The sequence below is a fragment of the Sminthopsis crassicaudata genome, chromosome 2 (assembly GCF_048593235.1).
Source record: "Sminthopsis crassicaudata isolate SCR6 chromosome 2, ASM4859323v1, whole genome shotgun sequence".
Classification (NCBI taxonomy): domain Eukaryota; kingdom Metazoa; phylum Chordata; class Mammalia; order Dasyuromorphia; family Dasyuridae; genus Sminthopsis; species Sminthopsis crassicaudata.
In genome coordinates this window covers 362,453,062-362,480,261 of record NC_133618.1, presented here as the reverse complement: position 1 = coordinate 362,480,261, position 27,200 = coordinate 362,453,062, and the positions used below count along the sequence as shown (strand labels likewise).

General features: G+C 33.1%; 1 protein-coding gene across 8 annotated transcripts in view; it reads left to right on the top strand.

The window, feature by feature from the left end:
• MEIKIN (meiotic kinetochore factor) overlaps positions 1–27,200 on the top strand; it is a 130,546-nt gene that overhangs the window by 57,528 nt on the left and 45,818 nt on the right. For 7 of the 8 annotated variants that reach the window (XR_012485485.1, XM_074285134.1, XM_074285137.1 and 4 more), the window contains 2 exons: positions 18,458–18,588; positions 20,218–20,301. Coding sequence is in view for 7 of the 8 variants with exons in the window: in XM_074285134.1 (XP_074141235.1) it covers positions 18,458–18,588; positions 20,218–20,301 (215 nt within the window). In the remaining variant the exon portion in view is untranslated. The remainder of the gene's footprint in view (positions 1–18,457; positions 18,589–20,217; positions 20,302–27,200) is intronic. The other variant, XM_074285133.1, reaches the window with a different exon arrangement.

The following is a 27,200-nucleotide window of genomic DNA, read 5'->3' as shown; positions in this document are numbered from 1 at the left end:
CTGGGAAGTGAATGTAAATTGTTAGCACTACTGTCTAACTACCCAGGTTACTTATACCTTCAGAATCTAATACTTAATGTGCAACAAGAAAATGGGATTTACACACATATATTGTATCTAGGTTATATTGTAATACATGTAAAATGTATGGGATTGCCTGTCATCAAGGGGAGGGAGTAGAGGGAGGGAGGGGATAATTTGGAAAAATTAATACAAGGGATAATGTTATAAAAAAATTACTCATGCATATATACTGTCAAAAAATTTTATAAATAAAATTTAAAAAAATAAATAAATAAAAAATAAAGTCAATTCATGATCCAAAAAAAAAAAAAAAAAATTCAATGGACAATTAGGTGGTGGTTTGAATAATGGATTGAGTCAGGAAGCCCTGAATTCAAATCCTGTCCCTAACATTTAACTAGTTTTGTGAGCCAAATCATCTCTATCATCCTCTATTTCCTCATCTCTAAAATGGACATAATAATTATTAATTGATTTTACAAGATTGTGGTTGTGAGATAGCACAAAAAACTAACTCCTTGAGAACTTTAGTGCACTATGTAAATGATAATGGGCTGCTAGGGGCACCATAGTGCACAGAGTACTTGGCCTAGAGTCAGGTTGACTCATCTTCCAGAGTTCAAATCTCACCTCAGACAAAAAAAAAAAAAAAAAAGATGTGGGTCTATGCCTACTTTCTGCCATACTAGTTTTCAATTTTCCCAGCAGTTTTTGTCAAATAGTGAATTCTTATCCCAAAAGGTGAGCCTTTTTGGTTTGTCAAATATTGGATTGTTATAGTCATTAGCTATTTTGTTCTCAGCCTAACCTATTCCACTAGTATATTTCTTAGCCAGTACCAAATGGTTTTAATGACTACTGCTTTATAATAATATATTATTATTTAATGATATAGCTAGGCCACCCACATTTGCTTTTCTCTAAATTAAGTCTTTTGAAATTCTTGACCTTTTGTTCTTCGAGATGAATTGTGTTGTTATTTTTTCTAGTTCAGTAAAATAGTTTCTTGGGAGTTTGATTGGTATAGAGCTAAATAAATGGATTAATTTAGGGAGTATTGTCATGTTTATTATATTTGCTCGACCTATTCAAGAGCACTTGATATTTTTCCAATTGCTTAGATCTGACTTTATTTGTGTGAAAAGTGTTTTGTAGTTTTGCTTATGTAGCTCCTGACTTTCTCTTGGCAAATAAATTTATTATCAACAGTTATTTTAAATGGAATTTCTCTTTGTATCTCTTGCGGTTGGATTTTGTTAGTATATAAGAATGCTGATGATTTATGTGGATTTATTTTGTATCCTACAACTTTGTTAAAGTTGTGGATTATTTCTAATAGCTTTTTAGTTGATTCTCTGGGGTACTCTAAGTATACCATCATATCTGCAAAGGTTGATAATTTGGTTTCCTCATTACCTACTCTAATTCCTTTAATCTCTTTTTTGTTTCTTATTGCCAAGGCTAGTATATCTAATACAATATTGAATAGCAATGGTGATAGTGGGCAATGCTGTTTCATGGTTCTAGTTTGTCCCCATTACATGTGATGCTGGTTGATGGTTTTAAATAAATGCTACTGACTATTTTAAGGAAAAGTCCATTTATTCCTATACTTGCTAGCGTTTTCAATAGGAATGGTGTTGGATTTTATCAAGTGCATCTATTGAGATAATCATATGGTTTTTGTTAATTTGTTTATTGATATAATCAATTATGGTTTTTTTTTTGTTAATCTCTTTTTTTTTAATTTAATTTTTATTTTATTTTATAATTATAACTTTTTTTTGACAGTACATATGCATGGGTAATTTTTTACAACATTATCCCTTGCACTTACTTCTATTCAGATTTTTTCCCTTCCTCCCCCAACCCCCTCCCCCAGATGGCAGGCAGTCTTATACATGTTAATTATATTACAGTATATTCTAGATACAATATGTGTGTAGAACCGAATTTCTTGTTGCACAGGAAGAATTGGATTCAGAAGATAAAAATGACAGTTTACACTCATTTCCCAGTGTTCCTTTTCTGGATGTAGCTGATTCTGTCCATCATTAATCAATTGGAATTGGATTAGCTCTTCTCTATGTTGAACATATCCACTTCCATCAGCATACATCCTCATACAGTATCATTGTTGAAGTGTATAATGATCTTCTGGTTCTGCTCGTTTCACTCAGCATCAGTTGATGTAAGTCTCTCCAAGCCTCTCTGTATTTCTCCTGTTGGTCATTTCTTACAGAACAATAATATTCCATAACATTCATATACCATAATTTACCCAACCATTCTTCAATTGATGGACATCCATTCATCTTCCAGCTTCTAGCCACTATGAAAAGGGCTGCCACAAACATTTTGGCACATACAGGTCCCTTTCCCTTCTTTAGTATTTCCTTGGGATATAAGCCCAGGAGTAGTATGGCTGGGTCAAAGGGTATGCACATTTTGATAACTTTTTGGGCATAATTCCAGATTACTCTCCAGAATGGTTGGATTCTTTCACAACTCCACCAACAATGCATCAGTGCCCCAGTTTTCCCACATCCCCTCCAACATTCATCGTTATTTGTTCCTGTCATCTTAGCCAATCTGACAGGTGTGTAATGATATCTCAGAATTGTCTTAATTTGCATTTCTCTGATCAATAGTGATTTGGAACACTCTTTCATATGAGTGGAAATAGTTTTAATTTCATCATCTGAAAATTGTCTGTTCATATGCTTTGACCATTTATCAATTGGAGAATGGCTTGATTTCTTATAAATTAAAGTCAATTCTCTGTATATTTTGGAGATGAGGCCTTTATCAGAACCTTTAACTGTAAAAATGTTTTCCCAATTTGTTACTTCCCTTCTAATCTTGTTTGCATTAGTTTTGTTTGTGCAGAAACTTTTTAATTTGGCATAATCAAAATTTTCTATTTTGTGATCAATAATGGTCTCTAGTTCTCCCTTGGACACAAACTCCTTCCTCCTCCACAAGTCTGAGAGGTAAACCATCCCATGTTCCTCCAATTTATTTATGATTTCGTTCTTTATGCCTAAATCTTGGACCCATTTTGATCTAATCTTAGTATGTGGTGTTAAATGTGGGTCCATGCCTAGTTTCTGCCATACTAATTTCCAGTTTTCCCAGCAGTTTTTGTCAAATAGTGAATTCTTATCCCAAAATTTGGGATGGGTTTGTCAAACACTAGATTGCTATTTTTATTCACTATCTTGCCCTGTGAACCTAACCTATTCCACTGATCAACTAGTCTATTTCTTAGCCAATACCAAATGGTTTTGGTGACTGTTGCTTTATAATATAGTTCTAGATCAGGTACAGCTAGACCACCTTCATTTAATTTTTTTTTCATTACTTCCCTTGAAATTCTCGACCTTTTGTTGTTCCATATGAATTCTGTTGTTATTTTTTCTAGGTTATTTAAATAGTTGCTCCTGGGCTTATATCCCAAGGAAATACTAAAGAAGGGAAAGGGACCTGTATGTGCCAAAATGTTTGTGGCAGCCCTTTTCATAGTGGCTAGAAGCTGGAAGATGAATGGATGTCCATCAATTGGTATAGCACTAAATAAATAGATTAGTTTAGGGAGTATTGTCATCTTAATTATATTCGCTCAGCCTATCCAAGAGCACTGAATGTCTTTCCAATTATTTAAATCTGACTTTATTTTTGTGGCAAGTGTTTTGTAATTTTGCTCATATAATTCCTGACTCTCCTTTGGTAGATATATTCCCAAATATTTTATACTATCGACCATTATTTTGAATGGAATTTCTCTTTGTATCTCTTGCTGTTGGATTGTGTTGTTAATGTATAAAAATGCTGAGGATTTATGTGGATTAATTTTGTATCCTGCAACTTTGCTAAAATTCTGAATTATTTCTAATAGCTTTTTAGCAGAGTCTTTGGGGTTCTCTAAGTATACCATCATGTCATCTGCAAAAAGTGATAATTTGATTTCCTCATTTCCTACTCTAATTCCTTGAATCTCTTTCTCAGCTCTTATTGCCGAGGCTAGAGTTTCTAGTACTATATTGAAAAGTAATGGTGATAGTGGGCAACCTTGTTTCACTCCTGATCTTATAGGGAAAGGTTCTAGTTTATCGCCATTACATATGATGTTTACTGAAGGTTTTAAATATATGCTCCTTATTATTTTAAGGAATAGTCCATTTATTCCTATACTCTCAAGCGTTTTTAGTAGGAATGGATGTTGGATTTTATCAAATGCTTTTTCTGCATCTATTGAGATGATCATATGGTTTTTATCAATTTGATTATTAATATGGTCAATTATACTAATAGTTTTCCTAATATTAAACCAGCCCTGCATTCCTGGTATAAATCCCACTTGGTCATAGTGTATTATCCTGGGGATGATTTTCTGAAGTCTATTTGCTAATGTCTTATTTAAGATATAATCAATTATGTTAATAGTTTTCCTAATATTGACCCAGCTTTGTATTCCTGATATAAATCCTACTTGGTTGTGGTATATTATCCTGGGGATTATTATCTGTAATCTCTTTGCTAATATTTTGTTTATGATTTTTTGCATCAATATTCATTAGGGAGATTGGTCTATAATTTTCTTTTTCTGTTTTCATCCTATCTGGTTTAGGAGTCCTTCATTCCTATTTTTAAAATAGTTTATATAGTATTGGACTTAATTGTTCTTTAAATGTTTGGTAGAATTCACATGAAAATCCATCTAAGATTTTTTCTTAGGGAGTTGATTAATTGCTTGTTCTATTTCTTTTTCTAAAATGGGACTATTTAGACTATTTACTTTTTCCTCTGTTAATCTGGGCAATCTATATTTTTGTAGGTATTCCTCCACTTCACTTATATTGTCAAATTTATTGGCATAAAGTTGGGCAAAGGAACTCTAGTTTCCTCTTCATTGGTGGATAATTCTCTCTTTTCATTTTTAAGACTAACAATTTGATTTTCTTCTTTCCTTTTTCTAATCAAATTAACTAAAGGTTTATCTATTTTGTTGGTTTTTTCATAAAACCAACTCTTAGTTTTATTTATTAATTAAATAGTTTTTTAAGTTTCATTTTTATTGATCTCTCCTTTTATTTTTAGAATTTCAAGTTTGGTATTTAATTGAGAGTTTTTAATTTGTTTTATTTCTAACTTTTTTAGTTGCAAGCCCAATTTATTGTTCTTTTCTTTTTCTACTTTACTTACATTTTATGGGAGAGTTCACCTCATTCACATTTACAGTTAAAACTACTTATTCTGTATTTCCTGCCATCTTATTAATCCCAAATTATACTTTTCTCTTTGCTTTTCCCCTTTCCCTCCTCCCCAGTATTTTCTTATGAGCACTACTTGCCTTAAGTAGTCCTCCCTCTTTAGAGACTCTCCTCCTTTCTTATACCTTTCCCCTACTATTTCTCTTTTCCCTTCTATTTAGCTATTTTGCTTGAGTGATTCTTGTTGTCTCATTGAGTTGTTCATTTCCATTTGTTCAATTCTGAATTTTAGTGTGTTATTTTCTTCATTTACTTTTTTTACTTCTTTTTGTACTTGCCCAATTGAATTTTTGAATGAGTTGTTTTGTTCTATGGAATTTTTTTCATTTCACAAATTCTGTTTTTTAGGGAGTTATTTTCTTTTTTCATTTCACAAATTTTGCTTTTTAAGAAGTTATTTTCTTTTCACAAATTTTGTTTTTCTGTCAATTGCTTTCTTTTTTCCAGTTTATCAAATCTATCTTTTAATGAGTTATATGCTTTTTCCATTTCACTCTGTCTATTTTATGTTGCCTTTTCCAAACTTTCTTGCAAGGCTTTCTTTCATTTCCTTTCCCCATTTTTTTTTCCTAGCTCTCTTTTGAGATCCTTTCTAAGTTCTTCTAGGAGAGCCTTGTGTGATAGGGACCAGGTTATATCACCTTTGGGGACTTCATCTGAAGACAATCTGCCTTTAGTCTCCTCAGGGTTTGAAATCTGTTCTTCTCTTTAGCCATAAAAGCTGTCAATTATTAGAGTCCTCTTTACTTTTTTTTTTTAATTTAATTTTTATTTTATTTTATAATTATAACTTTTTTTTTGACAGTACATATGCATGGGTAATTTTTTTACAACATTATCCCTTGCACTTACTTCTATTCAGATTTTTTTCCCTTCCTCCCCCAACCCCCTCGCCCAGATGGCAGGCAGTCTTATACATGTTAATTATATTACAGTATATTCTAGATACAATATGTGTGTAGAACAGAATTTCTTGTTGCACAGGAAGAATTGGATTCAGAAGATAAAAATGACAGTTTACACTCATTTCCCAGTGTTCCTTTTCTGGATGTAGCTGATTCTGTCCATCATTAATCAATTGGAATTGTATTAGCTCTTCTCTATGTTGAAGATATCCACTTCCATCAGCATACATCCTCATACAGTATCATTGTTGAAGTGTATAATAATCTTCTGGTTCTGCTCGTTTCACTCAGCATCAGTTGATGTAAGTCTCTCCAAGCCTCTCTGTATTTCTCCTGTTGGTCATTTCTTACAGAACAATAATATTCCATAACATTCATATACCATAATTTACCCAACCATTCTCCAATTGATGGACATCCATTCAGCTTCTAGCCACTATGAAAAGGGCTGCCACAAACATTTTGGCACATACAGGTCCCTTTCCCTTCTTTAGTATTTCCTTGGGATATAAGCCCAGGAGTAGTATGGCTGGGTCAAAGGGTATGCACATTTTGATAACTTTTGGGGCATAATTCCAGATTACTCTCCAGAATGGTTGGATTCTTTCACAATTCCACCAACAATGCATCAGTGCCCCAGTTTTCCCACATCCCCTCCAATATTCATCGTTATTTGTTCCTGTCATCTTAGCCAATCTGACAGGTGTGTAATGATATCTCAGAATTGTCTTAATTTGCATTTCTCTGATCAATAGTGATTTGGAACACTCTTTCATATGAGTGGAAATAGTTTTAATTTCATCATCTGAAAATTGTCTGTTCATATGCTTTGACCATTTATCAATTGGAGAATGGCTTGATTTCTTATAAATTAAAGTCAATTCTCTGTATATTTTGGAGATGAGGCCTTTATCAGAACCTTTAACTGTAAAAATGTTTTCCCAATTTGTTACTTCCCTTCTAATCTTGTTTGCATTAGTTTTGTTTGTGCAGAAACTTTTTAATTTGGCATAATCAAAATTTTCTATTTTGTGATCAATAATGGTCTCTAGTTCTCCCTTGGACACAAACTCCTTCCTCCTCCACAAGTCTGAGAGGTAAACCATCCCATGTTCCTCCAATTTATTTATGATTTCGTTCTTTATGCCTAAATCTTGGACCCATTTTGATCTAATCTTAGTATGTGGTGTTAAATGTGGGTCCATGCCTAGTTTCTGCCATACTAATTTCCAGTTTTCCCAGCAGTTTTTGTCAAATAATGAATTCTTATCCCAAAATTTGGGATCTTTAGGTTTGTCAAAGATTAGATTGCTATTTTTATTCACTATCTTGCCCTGTGAACCTAACCTATGCCATTGATCAACTAGTCTATTTCTTAGCCAATACCAAATGGTTTTGGTGACTGTTGCTTTATAATATAGCTTTAAATCAGGTACACTTAGACCACCTTCCTCTGATTTTTTTTTTTCATTAGTTCCCTTGCCATTCTTCGACCTTTTGTTGTTCCATATGAATTTTGTTGTTACTTTCTCTAGGTTATTTAAATAGTTGCTTGGAAGTCTGATTGGTATAGCACTAAATAAATAGATTAGTTTGGGGAGTATTGTCATCTTTATTATATTCGCTCGGCCTATCCAAGAGCACTGAATGTCTTTCCAATTATTTAAATCTGACTTTATTTTTGTGGCAAGTGTTTTGTAATTTTGCTCATATAATTCCTGACTCTCCTTTGGTAGATATATTCCCAAATATTTTATACTATCGACTGTTATTTCAAATGGAATTTCTCTTTGTATCTCTTGCTGTTGGATTGTGTTGGTAATGTATAAACATGCTGAGGATTTATGTGGATCCTCTTTACTTTTTTATTCATTTTTTTAAAGTTAAGTTAAGATCTGCATTTAAGGCAGGAGAGATTTTCCAAGTAACTGCAGCTGTGCTGGATCAGTGCTGATTCACTCCTGGTGCTGGGTCTGCCACATGGAGTCACACTGCCCTGAGGCTCTATGCTGTCTGCTCTGTTGTTTGTGGTCAGAGTCTGTGCTGTTCCCAAACTCTGAGATGTCTGCACTATCTGTCCAGACCTTTCTCCCGTTTCTGATTGAAACAGATCTTTTCTGGTCTGTTTCCTCCCATAAATTCTCTGCTCTGGGACTCTGAGCTATCTACACTAGTGTTTGTATTGATTGTCCTGGCTGTCTCCCTCCTGTTTCCAATTGAAACAGACCTTTTTTGACGAGCTTTGAAATTATCTTCTGCTAATAATTTGTTGCACTCCCAATATTTGTGGGTTCTGTCCATCCAGAGCTAATTCAGAGGCTGGATTTCATAATTATTGTGAGAGTTATAAAGAAGGTCAGAGAGAAATAAATGTGTGTTGTCTCTGCCATCTTGGCTCTGCCCCCAGAAGACCCCAGTATTCTTTTATTAATGGTTGAATTGTCATCTGAAGGGTCTGTGTTCTTACCATACTATTGTTTTCCTTCAATCATTGTTTTATAATCTACATATTTATTTTATTTTAAAATGTTTGTCAGAATAAAGTTTTTAAAAAAGAATTATGAGTGGTAGCTACTTGGTACAGTGGATAGAGCACCAACCTAAAAGTCAGGAGGACCTAAGTTCAAATCCAAACTCAGATACTTAATATTTTTTAGTTGTGTGACATTGGGCAAGTCACTTAACCTTAATTGCTTTAGGGGAAAAAAAAGAATCATAATATACTATTAATTTTGACATTAGTCAGCAAATAATAGAGAACCCTTGTAAAGTTCTGACTAGCGGAACAGCATAACATCACCCTGCCAACAAAATCCAAATAGTCAAAGTTATGTTTTCTTCAATAGCAATGTGAGAATTGATTTTTTTCCCCCTGAGGCTGCGGTTAAATAACTTGCCCAGGGTCACACAGCTAGGAAGTGTTAAGTGTCTGAGACCAGATTTGAACTCAGGTCCTCCTGAATTCAAGGCTGGTGCTCTATCCACTGCACCACCTAGCTGCCCTGAGAATTGAATTGTAAGGAAAGCTGAGTGCTATAGAATTGGCACTTTTGAATTGTGCTGGAGAAGATTTTTGAGAGTTCTTGGGCAGCAAGGAGATCAAATCAGTAATAACTTAGAGGAATTAACTCAGACTGTTCCTTGGAAGAACAGTACAGAAGCTGAAGCTTAAATACTTTGATCACATTTTGAGAAGACAGAAATTGTAAAAGATCCTGATATTGGGAAAAATTAAAGGCAAGAGGAAGAAGGAACAGTGGAGGAGGAAATGGACAGATAATGTCATGGAAGTTAAAACATGAACTTGGACAGATTTTAGGAGTTAGTAGGAGACAGAAAGGTCTGGAGCACACAAAGAGTCTTACATGACTGAATGACTGAATAACACCAACAACAAATTGGATCAGATTTTTATATAAGAAAGATGAAAGATGCACATGTTTTTAGAATGAATTGAAGGAGCAGAGATATTCTTACAATTGAGGAAACTGAGGCAAATAGAGATTTAATTACTTGCCAGGGTCACACTCTTAGGAAATATCTAAACCCAGAGTTGAGCTCAACTTCAATTCAACCAAATTGGATTTATTTCTGTTCCTTACACATTCTTTGCTTTGGTTATTCCATGTGACAAAAATGTTGTCATTCCTTCATTCTGCTTTATAATCACCTTTTCCCCTTCAAACATTATTTTCTGCATGATGATTTTGCTGATCCCCCAATGTGTTTAAGGGAAAGTACTTTTGTCAGGGTATCATGGTGCAGTGAGAGACTTAAAGTGATAATCTAGCCAAAAGATGACCAATATATGAACTAAGAAGAATAGGATGACTTTCTGATTGTATTTCCAATGAAATGACAGACTAGACATTTTTCTCAACATACTCACAAAGAGGAATTTTGTGTTACAGAGAAAGTTTAGCTGAATTCACAGGACAAGAGAAAATCTCAACAAATCTTATCAATTCACAACAGACAACATTAATTCTTAAAGAATTTATTCAATATTTCTTCCTATCAGCTTCCATTACGGAGATACAAACAAAAGTTCGGCTTATTCCTGAGACCCTGAATGAGATCTTCTACAGTAGAAACATTCCTGTTGTAGAGTGTGGTACAATCCACAAGACAGATTCTGATTCTGTCCATCCAGGTTAGGAACATGGGAAAAATTGGTCCACTTTCTATTTATAGTCATCTCTAAGTTAGAAAACCCCAGGATACAGAAGGCACATCCTTCTTATAGTCTTCCTGCCATGAAATAAGGGAGAAATAAAGGAAGAAAATTATGAGAGTCAAAAGGAAAAACTAGGGCAAAGTGCCAGCATTCACTGAAGACAGGAAGGTTGAAATCTAACCTTAGTCTTATCCTAAGCTACTTAAAGTAGTGTCTGAATCCAAAAAATGTAAATCCCCAAGGAAGAGACCGAGGTGGCTTTATAGTCCAGCCTCAATATTATTACCACCGTGCAAGAAAGGAAGGATAGAGACATTTGTTAAGTGCCTGCTATATGCCAGGCTAATTGCTTTACAAATATTATCTATATTCTTTGAGCCTCACAAAAACTGTGGAAAACAGATTCTAGTATTATCCTTATTTTATATATGAAGAAACTGAGAAGTTAAATGACTTGCTGAGAATAATTCAGTAAGTTTCTGGATCATATTCGAACTCAAATCTTCCTGATTCCAGGCACAGTGCTCTATTTACTATACCACTTAGATGCCCAATAGAAACATATAATGAAAAATGCCTAAAACACCAGGTATTTTAAGATAAAATGCTACTAAAATTCTAATGCACAAGCTGATAAATCAACAAAGAATCCTAAATTTAGAAGCAGAAATAACTATTAAAATCTCAAAGAAAATTCAAACTTATCTAAATTTAACAGACAAAGGAAAGTAAACTAATGTTTAGTGAAATTCAGAACCTAGTGGAATCTTAAAAGAGCTCAGAAAAACAAGAAATCCCTGGATGGTTCAAGAAAAATAAATTCAATCAGTAAAGAAATTAAGAAAGAATTTATAGTTGTCAAAGCAAAAATAATTAACAAATTGGGAAAAGTTGAATCCTGGTGTCAAGTTTTTACAAAAAAGCAAGAAGAATTTAGAATACAAAACTATTTAATAAAAGGGAAATCTAGTAGAAACAAAAAGGAATAATGTTATGAAGGATGCATGATATCCTTTTTTAAATTATAGCTTTTTGTTTTCAAAATATATATACATGGATAATTTTGTTCTAATTTTTTTCTCTCCTACTCCTCTCCCCCATTGGTAAGTGATCCAATATATGCTAAACATGTGCAATTCCTCTATACATATTTACACAAATATCAAGGAATGCATGATATCTTAATAGACCATTTATCTCAGACAGGATTTCTAGAGACAACTTAGGATTCTTAGGTCTCCCCAAAGAATATTATAAATTGAAAAACACAAATACTATATAATTCAGGAAATTAGTAATTTTTAAAACTGCCCAGAACTTCTGAATATAGAATAGGAAGTACCAACCAATAAAATCTATAAACCACCTTCAGAAAATTACACACTTCAAAATTTGACACAGTGTTTAAATTCAGCAGTTCCAATGATTCTGCAGGCAGCCTCTTAGCTGTCCAAATATAAAGGAAAGAACATTTGAGTAACACAAAAATATTCAACATCCACTAGAAGCCATAGAATAATGTGTATGAAAAAGAAGAGCTCAACTTTTGAGAAATAAAAAATTGTTAGAGACTGATCTAACACTAGCACTTAGTTCAAGGTCAGTTTTGGAACAAAATGAGGCACTTAAAAGTCACTAAACAGTTAACAAAAAAGAATAATTACTTTGCCCTAGTACAGCAAAGACATTCAATATGGATACAGTAACATTAGCTTTGGTAGAAGCAGCCTTCTCTGCCTTCTTATGGAAACATATATGGTCTCCAGATCAGTAGGACAAGTTTGTTAATTTAGACTCACTGAAGCACTCATCAAGTCTGGAGACTTTTTATGCCTTTAGGTAATCAGAAAGCCATATCAGCGAAGATGAGGCCGATAAGATCCTAGAGAAATATGTTTCTTTTTAGGAAAAGTTAATTCCTCTCACAAAAGGAAAAGAGAAGATACCTGGTCCCATGTTGAGGTAAGAGAGAAAGAAGGTTCTCCAAGAAAGCACAAACCAGTCAGGTCATATGGGTCAATTTTGTCTCTTTTTAAGGAAGACTAATATCTAGCAAAGAAAAGAAGGAAGAAGCTTAAGTCTAAATTATGTTGTAAGGAAGCATTGGTAAATATTAGTAATATTACACTTTGTGAACCAAAGCCTAGGCATTAATAATAAAATGGAATTCGATGAAAGAAAAGGAAAATGGAGAACAAAGACATAGCTAAGCCAGAAATTCAACTTGCAAACATCTAAAAGAGTAAACACAAGAAAAGTAAGCATGTTCAGTTGCTAAGGAAAAAATAAGTAATGAAATAAACTACTCTGTAGTGTCCGGACTAGCTCTCTGGAGGGTCTTGGGACCAGCCTTAGTTTCAATGGAATAATGAAGGAGGCAGGACTGCCACGAGGAGGATGGTCAAGGAAGGAGTGTCTATTTCCAATCTTCTCAGGCCTTAAATACCTCAGTATGATTACATCATTACAGCACACTAAGTATGTGCCAACTAGAGTGATTATATCATATCACACTAAGTATATATGAACTAGAGAACCATTATCTCATGAATCACACTGAATAAGTGCTAACTATAAGCATCCTGCTTTAAGTATCTCTCTTCAAGCAGAACACAAGTGATCATGCCCTCCTTGATTTCTCAGGAAGGGAAGTAGGCACCAATATATGCATACATATTTATACAGTTATTTTGCTGCACAAGAAAAATCAAACCAGAAAAAAATGAGAAACAACATAAAATCAAGCAAACAAACAAACAAAAAGAACAAAAATGCTATGTTGTAAACCATACTCAGTTCCTACACTCCTCTCCCTGGGTACAATTGGCTCTCTTCATCACAAAACCATTGGAACAAAACCATCTCATTGTTAAAGAGAGCCATGTCCATCAGAACTGATTATCATATAATCTCTTGTTGCCATGTACAATGATCTCCTGGTTCCACTACCCCGGCTGAGCCTGTCACCGTGCAGATAAGAGGCTGCCCCAGGCTGTGCCCCTGTTGTGTGTGACTGCCCCCCACCACGAGCCCCTCGCTGCAGAATGCCAGGAAGAGCTGTGTTATGGTCTGCGCTGAGTCACTTCCGGTCCAGGTGAGCCAGATCCTTTCAGGCTGTCTTGTCTCTCAGAGAACCCTCTACCTACACTCCATCTTCTCTGCTGGTCCACCACTCCACCACCAAAGCAAAGCAGTCAGGCTATGGCAGATAGCTCTATGTAAACCTTCCAACTGCAGAGGCCACTCTGCTCCCGTTTCTATCCCTGCTCTGCACTGGTCTACTCCCACCACCTCAGGTAAAACCTTTTCTGGCGATATTCCAGATTCTTTTCTAGTGGCAAGTTTTTGTACTTCCAATCTTCGTGGGCTTTACCAGTCAAGCACTTTTTTTGAGGCTGAATTAACTAGTTGGTAGAAAGGGAATAAAAGATCTTAAAAAGTTCCATCTGGCTTCTCTGCCATCTTGGCTCCGCCCCCCTCCTTTGAAATTCTTAACTTTTTGTTCTTGCAGATGAACTTTGTTATTATTTTTTTTTCCTAGATCTGTAAAATAATTTCTTTGGAGTTTGCTGTAGCACTAAACAAGTAGATTAATGTAGGCAAAAATTTGTTATTTTTATTATATTTACTCAACCTATTCAAGAGCACTTGATATTTTTCCAGTTGTTTAGATCTGACTTTATTTGTCTTAAGTGTTTTGTAGTTGTATTCATAAAGTTCTTGACTTTGCTTTGACAGGTAGATTTCCAATTTTATATTATCAACAGTTATTTTAAATAGGATTTCTGCTTGTATCTTTTGCTGCTGGATTTTATTGGTGACATATAAAAATGTTGATGATCTATGTGGATTTATTTTGTATCCTGCAACTTTGCTAAAGTTGTGGATTGCTTCAAGTAGCGTTTTAGTTGATTCTCTAGGGTTCTCTATGTATACCTTCATATCATCTGCAAAGAGTGATAATTTGGTTTCCTCATTATCTACTCTTAATTCCTTTAATCTCTTTTTCTTATTGCCAAAGCTAACATTTCTAATACTATATTGAATAGTAATGGTGATGGTGGGCAACCTTGTTTCACCCCTAATCTTATTGGGAATAGTTCTAGTTTATCCCCACTACATATGATGCTTGTTTATGATTTTAAATAGATGCTACTGATCATTTTAAGGAAAAATTCATTTATTCCTATATTCTCTAATGTTTTTTAATAGGTAGGAATGGGTGTTGGATTTTATCATATGCTTTTTCTTCATCTTTTGACATAATCAAATGATTTTTGTTAGCTTGGTTATTGATATAGTCAATATATTGAACCAGCTTTGCATTGCTGGTATAAATCCTACTTGGTCATAGTGAATTATCCTGGGGATGACTTTGTGTAATCTCATTGCTAATATTTTATTTAAGATTTTTGCATCAGTATTCATTAAGGAAATTTGTGTATAATTTTCTTTCTCTGTTTTTACCCTACCTGGATTAAGTATCAGTACCATATCTGTTTCATAAAAGGAATTTAGTAGGACTCCTTCTTTCCATCTTTTTTTCAAATAGTTTATATAGTGTTAGGATTACTAGGTGAGAACTCAGGACAGTGACAAGGTGAGAATTCAGGTTGTCTGGACAATTACAAGGTGAGAACTCAGGTTGACTTGATAGTTCTCTGGCTCAGACCTTTGGTTTGGGCCTTTAAAGGGAGTTTACACCTTAGGAATTCTAAGAGGAGCAAGCTCATTGGTTGGAGTACTTCTTCCCAGAAGCCCTTGCATTATTCCATGCCCATTCTCTGGGAGGATAAAAGAGGACAGCACTCCAGAGATAGAGGAGTCTCTGCTTTACATGAGGCTTGACGCGGCTTTCTGCAGGAAGGGAAGTCACTTCTCTGGACAAGAGTTAACTGCAACTGACTGGAAACAACAGTTCTCTACAGGAAAAAGAATCTGTCGGAGAGATTTGAGTTGACACAGCAGATCTCCTCCCAGAGAGCGATCGGCAGCTTCTGGAGACAACAGCACGCTACAATATAGTATTGAAATTAATTGTTCTTTAAATGTTTGGTAGAATTCACATGTAAATCCATCTGATCCTGGAGATTTTTTTCTTAGGGAGTTGATTATTAGTTTGTTCTATTTCTTTTTCTAAAATGGAACTACTTAAATAATGTATTTCCTCTTCTGCTAAACTGGAGAATCTATATTTTTCTAGGTATTCCTCCATTTTACTTAGCTTATTGACATATAGGTGGGCAAAATAACTCTTAATTATTGCTCTAATTTCCTCTTCATTAGTGAAAAGTTCTCCCTTTTCATGTTTGAGAGTAGCAATTTGATTTTCTTCTTTCCTTTTTCTAATCTAATTAACTAAAGGTTTATCTATTTTGTTGGTTTTTTCATAAAACCAACTCTTAGTTTTATTTATTAATTCAATAGTTTTCTTACTTCCAGTTTTATTAATCTCCCCTTTTAATTTCAGAATTTCAAATTTGGTATTTAATTGAGGGTTTTTAATTTGTTCTTTCCCTAGCTTTTCTAGTTGTAAGCCCAATTTATTGATTTTTTTCTTTCTCTGTTATATGCAAATAAGCATCTGGAGATATAAAATTTCCCCTTATTACTGCTTTGCCTGCATCTCACAAATTTTGGTATGTGTCTCATTGTCATTCTCTTAAATGAAGTTATTAATTATGTCTATTATTTGTTGTTTCACTCATTCAGTCTTTAAGAATAGATTATTTAGTTTCCAAATAATTTTTGGTCTGTTTTCACCTTGCCTTTTATTGCATGTGATTTTTATTGTATCATGGTCTGAAAAAAATGCATTTATTATTTCTGCCTTTCTGCATTTGATGATATACCCTAATATACAGCCGATTTTTGTACAGATTCCATCAACCATTGAGGAAAAAGAGTATTTCTGTCTCCATTCAATTTTCTCCAAAGATATATCATACCTAACTTTTCTGATATTCTATTTATCTCCTTAAGTTCTTATTTATTTATTTTGTGGTTCAATTTATCTAGTTCTGAGAGAGCAAGGTTGAGATCTCCCACTAATGTAGTTTTGCTATCTATTTCTTCTTGCAGCTCTCTTAATTTCTCCTTTAGGAATTTAATTGCTATACCACTTGGTGCATATATATTTACTATTGATATTGCTTCATTATCTATGGTACCCGTTAACAAGATATAGTTTCCTTCCTTATCTCTTTTAATTAGATCTATTTTTGCTTTTGCTTGATCTGAGATCAGGATGGCTATCCCTCCTTTTTTTACTTTACCCGAAGCATATGCTCCTCCAGCCTTTTACCTTAACTCTGTATGTACCACTCTGCTTTAAATGTGTTTCTTGTAAACAACACATTGTAGGATTCTGGATTTTAAACCAGTCTAACATCTGCTTTTCCAGGTTTCCCAAGTAGGTATTTTACATTTTTTTCTATTTTTTTCATTGTTTTGTTTTTGTTTGATTGATTCTTGATGTTTCATTGACTCATTCATTTCCATTTGTTCAGTTCTGATTTTTAGTGAATTAATTTCTTCAGTTACCTTTTTTAGCTCTTTTTGTATTTGGTCAATTGAATTTTTAAATAAGTTGTTTTGTTCTATGGATTATATTTATCCATTTCACAAATTCTGTTTTTCAGGAAGTTGTTTTCTTTTTCATTTTTGTCGAATCTATTTTGTAAGGAGTTTTCTTCAGATAAGTTGTTTCCTTTTCCAAACCCTCTTGCAGAGTTCTCATTTACTTTCTCCATTTTTCTTCTAGCTCTCTTTTAAGATCCTTTTAAATTTCTTCCAAGAGAGCCTTGTGAGATGGGAACCAATTTATAACACCCTTTGGGGCTTCATCTGGAGGCAGTTTGCTTTTAATGACCTCAGGATTTGAAGTCTTTTCTTCTTGTTCACCATAAAAACTATCTATGGTCAGAACTCTTTTTGGTTTTTTGCTCATTTTTTTAAAAGTTGAGGTCTGCTTTTAGGGCAAAGGGGAGATTGTCATAAATTCCTCTACAAGTGGCAATGGCTGTGCACTGAGTTAATGCTGATTGATTTCCAGTGGGGATGGCCAGGTCTCATGAAATTCTGGCATTTCCAATTCAGTATTTACTTTTTGTGTTTGTTTTGGATGTTTTACAACTTCCTGCTGGTCTATTGGCTTGTAACCAGGAAAGAGTCGCCAACACTGCTGTAAATTATCCAGCTCAAGGAGCATTTATCACCCTCGGTCTGTGCTGCCTGCACTGGTGTTTGTACTTGGCTTGCTTGTGCTTGGCCCGCCTTCCTCTGTGCCTGTTTGAAACAGACCTTTTCTGGTGATCTTTGAAATTATCTTCTGCTGATAATTTGCTACACTCCCAGTATTTGTAGATTCTGTCAGTCCAAAACTAGTTCAGAGGCTGGATTTGCTGATAATGTTTATTTATTTTTTGTGAGGCAACTGGGCTTAAGGGACTAGAAAGTGTTATTTGTCCCAGATCAGATTTGAACTCAGCTCCTCTTGACTTCAGGACGGTGGTCTATCCACTATGCCATCTAGCTGTTCCCTAGTTTCTCTCTTTTTACCATTGACTGACACTATTAACAGGCCTCTGTGGCTCTATGATTTTCTGTCTTTGTTTCTAACTCTCTATGGTTCTCTTATATTCTTGTTCTGTCTTTATTTTTTCCTGGATCTCTCCCTTTTTATATTTTCATTCTCTGATACAGTCTTCCTACCTGACTTTGGTTTATATGTTCTTTCTGTAGTTCAGTTTCTAGATGTATCTAGTTCTTTTCTCATCTTTCTCTTCTCTCCAGCTTTCTCATTCCTTCAAAAAGAAGAAGAAAATGATGGCACAATACGGATTTAGTTTTTAGATCATCTCTTGGGAACCAAAGAGACAAACAAAAGTGCTGGCATGTAAGCTGAACAACTGAATGAATTAAATTGTTGCCATAGATTAAAAAGAAATACAATCATTATGTTCAGCTAAGGTTGAACTTAAGCTTTTTGTTTAGTAATGATTTGTATGGTTAATTTTGAAATAGATTCCCTGAGAATTATTCTGGAATAATTTTCTGCTTTCATTCCTTTCTTCTAGATATGATAAATAAGCCAGTAGATAAAGAAAGATTAAAAACTAGGGCAAGAATGAACACTATTGAAAAGACAGAAGTGCAGTGGAGAGAAGAGGAGATAGAACCAAGGGATCAAGTAAGGGAACTGACATGGGTAAGGAGAAGATCATCTCTTCCTTTGTGATTACCACAAAATAGGGATTTAAGGTAATTTGAAGTTTAGAATTGGTGAGAAAGAAATTGCAGAGTAAGCCTCAATTTTTTATGAAATTCTGTACAGCAAAATTGTTTATAAGGCTGACTTTTTGAAAATGAATTATTTTTCCAATAACTTCTATGACCAAATAATAGGATTTTCCCCAGAGGGGGAAAAAAATCTTCTTGAGAAGAGATGAATATGAACTGTTTCTAATAAATATTGTCATTTGTGACACTCAAGTATACACACACATATATTTTTGTATGTGTGTATATATGCATATATACAAATATACACTACTTTGAAGGCAATATTTCCTTTGTAAACCATATGCTTTTTTTCTGATTACTGGTCCAAGTCGGATATCCCAAATACCTTCCAAGGACCATAGGAAGTTCTCTAATGATTAAAGAATCCCATATTTAAATTTTATGTCCTTGTCAAGGTCCAGGCTAGCTCCTCTGAAGGGCTCAGAATAAGTCCTTATCAGGATAAGCAAAAGTCCTTGTCCCACGTTGGGCGCCAAAATGTAAAGGTCCGGTCGTCTCTAAGTTATCCTTCCAGACTGTTGTCTAACTCAATCTCCCAGCCAGCCTCCTCTACAATATTGCTTCTTTTATCCTCACAGAGAATGGGCATGTGAGAACTCAGGGGCTTGTGGGAAAATACTTCAACCAATGAACTTGCTCCTTTTAAAGGTTGTGTAAACTCCTTTTCAGAACTCCTTTAAACATGTAAATTCTCCCCCAGAAGTCCAAAGCTGCAAACTCCTTTGAAAGGCCTGAACCAAAGGTGTGAACTCTGAGCTAGAGAATTGTTTAGACAACCTGAGTTATCACCTTATAATCCTGACATATCCTTTCCTTTTGACACAAATATTTGTATTCCTTCAAAGTAGCATTGTAAACTTTTTTTTTTAATAAATAGGTTCCTCCACATATCTATGCCATAATTGTTTGTCTGTTTTGCTTTAGGTGATTTAAAATGAATGAGTCCTAGTTTTACTTCTTTTATTTTGAAATCTCATAAAATAAATTTGTCCAAAGAAATTACTATGATGCAGATAAATTTAATAGTTAGAATGTAGGATTTCTCAGCCATTTTTTACTAAACTGGCATTGGCACAGTAAAATCAACCTGTATAATTATAGTAAAAATAATTGTACAGAAGTTATGAAGGTATCATTAATAATATCTAATAATAGATTGATAATATTCATTATCTAGTAAGTATCTTACTATTTTTCTTTTCAAACCAATATAGGATTTCAACCATTTGTTGCCATAAACCACTTAATCTACATGATTCTCTTCAGGGTAGTAAGTTTTCTTCTAAGAGCAAAATTAATTTATTTTGTCAACCTACCAGTTAGATTTAACATTTTACTTATAATCGGTTTTGCTTATAATTGGTTAGATTAACATTAGATTTAACATTTTTAAAATGTTAAAATTTATATTTTTATAATCAGTTAGATGTGTTCTATTCTACTTGCAGTAGAAGTTAATTTTTGTTATTAGTCTTAAAATAATATCTATTTCTATAATGCAGTTCCATATTTCAAATTTTTTAAAAATTCATAGCAAACAAACTCCTTTGTCACCATTGCTGAGAAAAATATGAAATTACTGAGAAGCCCTCCATCAACAAAGACAGGCAACTTTGAGGTAAGTTTAAAATTGATCAAATGGAAATAAATCCTTGGACTTTTGAATCCATGTCATAATAATTTTTAAATCACCATAGTTTATAAATGTATTCTAAATGAAGTATTTTCAAACTGAATTATTCAAATAAAATTCCTTAGTCTCAGCCTGAGAATTAAGGTTCAAATCAGGCTTAGTGGATAAATATTTCTCTATTATTTGTAGTGATCTCAAAGTTAATGCTCCACTAGAAAGTGGATCATTCTTTGATTAGTGTGTTTTTATCTAAATTTCAGAGGCAAGGAAATATAATTAGATAAGTAACATGTAAGTGTTAGATATAGTGCCAGATGGAGCAGTTGAATCAAATTATATATCATGGCAAAAAGTAAAATTCTCCAATGTCTCCTTATGCATCTTTTAAAAAAATCATTAAAATTAAAACATTTTAAAATCATTAAAACAAAAACAACTAAGTACCTCAGTGAACATTTATTGAACATTTACAATATATTTGCCAGACACTGTACCAAGTGCTTAACATATAAAGAAAAGTAAAAACAGAGATTCTGTTCTCATGGAAGACACATTCCAATGAGAGAGTCAACAATCATGTACATATAAGATAACATGCAGTGTCTTCTTGAGATGTATGCTAATAGTCTTCTCAGAGAAGCTTTGATGGTCTGTCATTTAATATGGTAGCTCTTATTGTGACAATGAGATATCTCTGCCACTGAATATCAATAGGGTTGATCCTGGGCCATGACACATTTAGATCAATGGCGAATGACATATCCACAGAACTCAAAGATTAATTCAATACCATGATCTTATTCATGCACAAATACAGAAGAAGATAAACATTCCATTGGTCTTTTTCCTCAACCTATGTTTTATCTAACTTTCATTAAATAAGCAGCTATACCCAGCATTCAATCATTCCTTTATTCATTCAACTACCATACAAGAACAACAGTGACTCCTGGAAGGAAAAGACTGATGGAGCAGGAAAAGCTTCAAGAATAGGGTAAAGCTATGTGAGCAAAGGCTTAAGCAAAGATGAGTTGTATTTTGGTTAGGCAAAGAGGAATGCACAGGCCACTTTGGTGTCATACTCAGTAAAAATAAGTAGTTGGGGCCAATTAGTTTGCAAGGATCTTTCTGGGTTTGATCTATAATTTTACCATTAATTGATCAAACTGTCTTTAAGCTGGGAAATGTAACGGCTACTTTTCATGAAAAAAAAAACAAAAAAACAAGAGTCTTTTAGTAGTTTATTTTTTTAATCTTATTTTTAATTTATAACATAGTAGAATGAAAAAAAAAGAATTGCATATGAAACTGAAAATCTTCTTTGTGCAACTTGCTAATCCTTTCAAATGTACAACAAAATCATTGTGTAATTTTTTTCCTTCTTTCCTCTCTAATCATAGATATTTATTTATCATTGAAATTAGTTGATCTTTAAATATTTGGTAGATTTCACTTATAAATCCATGTGATCTTGTTGCTTCTCTCTTAGCATATTCATTTATGGCCTGTTCAATTTATTTTTCTAAAATCTATTTGGGTATTCTATTTTTTCCTAATCTAATCAATTTATATTTTTAACATATTCTTTTATTCCACTTAAATTGTTAAATTTATTGGCAAACAATTTTAATTTCATCTTCATTTGTGGTATATCCACCCTTTTTATTCTTAATACTAGTGATTTGGTTTTCTTCTCCTGTTTAAAAATCAAATTAACCAATTGTTTATTTTATTTGTTTTTTTTTTTTCATAACAGCGACTCCTAACTTTATTTATTAATTTCAGTGGAATTTTTAAATTCTTTTTAGGATTTTTAATTTAGTGTTTAATTTGATATTTTTAATTTGTTCTTTTTCTATTTTTAATTGCCTACTCAGTTCCTTAATCTGTTCTTTCTCTATTTTATTGATATAATTTAGAGATATAAATTTTCCTCTAATATTCCATAGATTTTGGTATGTTGTCTCATTATCGTCATTTTCTTTAATGAAATTATTGATTATTTTCTATGATGTTTTTAAACCTACTCATTCTTTAAAATTCTTTAGGTTGTTTAATCTTCAGTTACTTTTCAATCTGTTTCTTTAAATCCCTTACTAAATATAATTTTTACTGTATTGTGATCTGAAAAAGATGCATCCTATATTTCTGCTTTTCTACTTCTAACGTAAGAGTTTCATGTTTTAATATGTGGTCAGTCTTTGTAAAAGGCATCATAAAGAACTGAGGAAATGGTGCATTCCTTTCTATTTCCATTCTATTCTCTCCAGATATCTATCATATCATTTATCTTTAAAAAATGTTCACTTCCTTAACTCCTTTCTTATTTATTTTTATGTTAGATTTATCTAGTTCTGCCAGCAGAAGATTAAAGTCCCCTACTATTACAAATGTATAATATAATATAGTCTAGTGTAATGAAATATAGTATAATAGTACTATCTTCATTTGATTTCAATTAACTTTTCAAAATTTAGATGCTAGATTATTTGATGTATATAGGTTCAGTACTTATGTTGCTTTATTATCCATAGTACCTTTTATTAAAATGTAGTTACCCTGTATGTCTCTTTTAATTCAATCTATTTACACATAACTGTTTGAGATCATAATTGCCTCCCTTACCTTTTTTACATCATCTGAAGCATGATAAATTCTACTTCAAATCTCTTTTTTACTCTATATGTATCTCTTATTCTTTAATGTGCTTCTTTCAAACAATTTCTATTGGATTCTGACTTTTAATCTATTCTTCTATCCATTTCCATTTTATAGGTGAGTCTGTCCCATTCACATTCCAAGTTATATTACTATTTGTGAATTTCTCTCCATCTTATTTTTACCAACTATTTTCCTTCATAGCCTCTCTTTTTACTGTATCCCTGTTACCTTATCTTTTCCCTCTTTTTTCCTTATTTCTCCCACCCTCATAAAACTCTTTCCCTTATCTTCCCTTCCCACCATTTTAATCTTATTCTGTGCCTTATCCCTCCCCTACTTTATTCTTTCATCTTTCTAGAAATCAAAATATTTTAGATCTCTTCAGATATATACTTTATTTCTTCTCTTCAACCCAGATGAGAATAAGGTTTCAGCATTATCAACATTATCAGGTCTCTATCCCACCTGTTTCCTCTATGTCCTACCTGTTCTTCCTTTAACTCAGTTTTAAGTGATAATTGCTCCTTTTTTAGCTTTTCCTAATTCTGTTTTTTTAGAATTGCCCTAACATATACAACTCAGATACAATCTTTCTTTCAAACTAACTTAGTATTAATGACAATTTTAAAAATACTGGTAACATTTTCATATGTTATAAGTAAACAGTTTAACCTTTATTTCAATGCATTATAAGCAGTCTTTAATGATATCCTTATATTTCTTCTGGATATGTTATATTGAATTTTTCATTCAGTTCTGATCTTTTTATTACAAATACCTGAAATTCTTTCAATTCATCGAATATCCTTTTTTTTTTCATTCAGGATTATAATCAGTTTTTCCTGATTGTTGGTATTGGATGCAACCCTAGCTCTTTTGTTCTTTGAAATATTATGTTCCAAGACCTACAGTCTTTTCCTGTAGAAGTTGTCAGGCCTTGTGAAATTCTGATTCTTTCCCCATAGTATTTATATTGTGTATTTTTTTTTTCTTTTTGCTTACAATATTTTCTCTTTAACCTGGGAACTTTGAAACTTAGTTATGACATTCCTAGGATTTTTTCCAGGTGGTGATTAGTGACTTCTTAGTATTTTTATTTTACTTTCTTGTTCTAGAACTTCAGGGTAATTTTCCTTAATTTCTTTTTTTTTTTTCATCCATAGTTTTTTTGATCATAACTTTTAGGTAGCCTGACAATTCTTATATTGCCTCTCCTTGTGTTCCACAGATCCACTGTTCTTCTTTCTAATGGGCTGTTTTATATTCTCTTCTATTTGTTTTCTAGTTCTTATTATTTTCTTATTTCTTTTATGTGTATTATTATGTATGTAAATATATCTATATTTATTATTACTTTTATTATTTATTATTTCTGGTTTATTATTTATTATGTCATTGGATTCCACTTATCTCATTCTGGTTTTTAAGGAGTTATTTTCTTCCTTAAAATTTTGTATCTTTTTTTCTAATCAGTTAACTTCCTCCTTAAGTTCTTGATACCTGTGCTATTGTATTAGCAGGCTTGTGTTCATTCTCAGCCACAATCACAGATGAGAAACACATCTGGTCAGTAGTGCAAGGTCTGATTTCTGAAAACAATAGGGGATCCTTGAGTCTTCCCTCCCCCAGAGTCTGCTCTTCTTAAGATGAATGTTTGTGAGGTAGTTCACGAGGTGCAATTTCTTGAGGCCTTATCTGCTTCTTTTAGGAATGACTGCTTGTTGATTCATTGACCTGGAAATTTTTCCATTCTACTCAGATCAAAATTTAGCCTCTGGAGATCTTGTCTTCTCTGAGATCCTCTCAAGATGTCTTACCCCTTTACTTTTGCTACTCTATGTTAACTTCACAGTGATTTTCTGTCTTTTAGTAAAGGAAATATGGATTTTCTGGAAATTTCTGACCTACTTCACCATCTTCCCAGAATGCAACCCTCATTTGTAGTAGTTTATTTTTGATGAGAAAATATGAACTAATGAACTAAGTTAATATTTATAACCCAGGAAAGAGTTCTAAGGATTTTCTTCCTTTTTTTTCCTTCAGTTCAGTAATTCCTCACACACAAAGTCCTTGCTATATTTAAGGCACATTTTGCAAGGGTATTGTGTACATAATTCATAATTTCATTATAACAGTAGCTTTATGATGTATTCAAGATGGATATTCCCTCCATCAGTGCATATTGTAAATTATCTACGCCCTTTCATCTTGCACAACTTTTGGCCAGCTTCTCCCATCACAGATGTTGAACCTAAGAGATGGGCTTCTCTCTATAGGTCATTGTTTTGCATTTTGTAGTATTAAGTGAAGCATTCAAACTATTAATATTTCATCCCTAGCTTTCAATATATAGCCATACAATGTTCTTCTGTAGTTATATACTTTTCAGTGATTTCCATCCCTTATTCTAATTCTTACTAAAAAAAAGTTTCAAGTGATCTAAAAGGCAATAAAAAAGAAATATTGTGGGCCCATGATATTACTGAGCATACAACAGCTAAAGTCAAAGATTCCCTGCCTTCTGGAAATTTGCATTCTATGGAAGAGATACGATGTATATGATAATACAAGATAATACAGGATAGATGAGGAGAGACTTTGCAAGGAAATGATATATGAATTAAACCTTGGGAAGTGTAGATAAGAAATTTGTATTTTTATGCACAGGAGATAGCCTGTATGAATATACAGAGCAGGAGAGAAACTGTGGACTTTGGAGAGTAACTAATTGTCCAGTTTGACTTCAGATAATAGAGTTCATCATGGGGAACAGTATTAAATAAGTCTGGAGAGGTCATTTGGATCCAGATTGTTTTGGAGATCTTAATATGTGGTTGTTTGTATTTCATCTTAGAAATAATAGGGAATCCATGAAAGTTTTAGAGCAGGAGTATGATGTGTTCAGGCCTAGATTTTGGAATATTGTATGGTAAATAAATTGAAGTGAAGGATTAAAGGCCAGGAGGTCTATCATAATGGTTCAGGTGTGAGAGATAATGAAGGCCTGAGAGATGTAGTATATTTTTAGATATCAGAAAAGAAATGGATAAAACTGTTGTGGTGGTATATTTAACAAAACTTGCCTACTGATTGGTTATATGTACAAAAGGGTAGTATAGTAAGGGAGAAGAAAGATTCAAGGATAAGTCTGAGATTAAAATGGTATAACTGAAAACTAGAATAGTGGATTTTGAAGGAGAATAATAGAGGATCCAATAGAAATAGTGGATTTTGAAGGAGACTGATAGAGTCTCCAGGAGATTTCTGGCAGACATATGAATTCAAGAAAAAGAATAGAAATGAATATATATATATATATATATATATATATATATATATATATATATAAATTTCAGAGTCAACTGTGTAGAAATCCAAATTGAAGAGGACTGGGGCAAAAAAAAAAAAAAAAGTGAGAATGTCCCAGGAGTATGCTATGGAGGATACTCATATTAAAGATGTAGAATTTATATGTTGATTAGCTAAGGATACTGAAGGAGTAGTCAGAGGTAGAATGAAAACCAGAAGAAAGCTATGTTATGGAAGATAAGTTTTAAAAATTGCAACGTCTCCTGCACCTCATAGCCTGAGGTTTTGGCTTTTGTACTCTTGGTAATATCATGGGCCCACAATATTTCTTCTTTATTGCCTTTTAGAACACTTGCAACTTTTATTTAGTAAGAATTGAAATAAGGGATAGAAGTCATTGAAAAGTACATAATTACAGAAGGATATTATATGACTACCTCTGCATTAAGAGAATTTTCTCAATGAATCTATTTATTTAATCCTTACTGGATTCTGTCCTTGAGGAAACCCTACTGAGAGATTTATACTTAAAGAAATAGAATATGAGGAATTGTGAATTCCAATTTTGAATTCTAGTGTAGTATTTTTCTAAGTATCATCCCCTCATTTTATAACTGGGATAACAGCTCCAGGGATAGGAAAGGATTATTGAATATCATAATACATAACATATATATATATACAGTACATAACATAGCATCTAAATATTTAAAGGAAAAACTGATAAAGTTACAAGTAAAAATAAGATTTTAATGTACACTCTTTCAAACCCAGATAAATCCAAACAAAAATTATACCAGAAATAATTTAAGCCCTAAGTAGAATTTTTAAAAAAGTTTAATATGGCAGAATTCTGATCATTATTGAATGAGCATAGAAAAGAATATACATATTTCTCAGCTGTGCATGACACC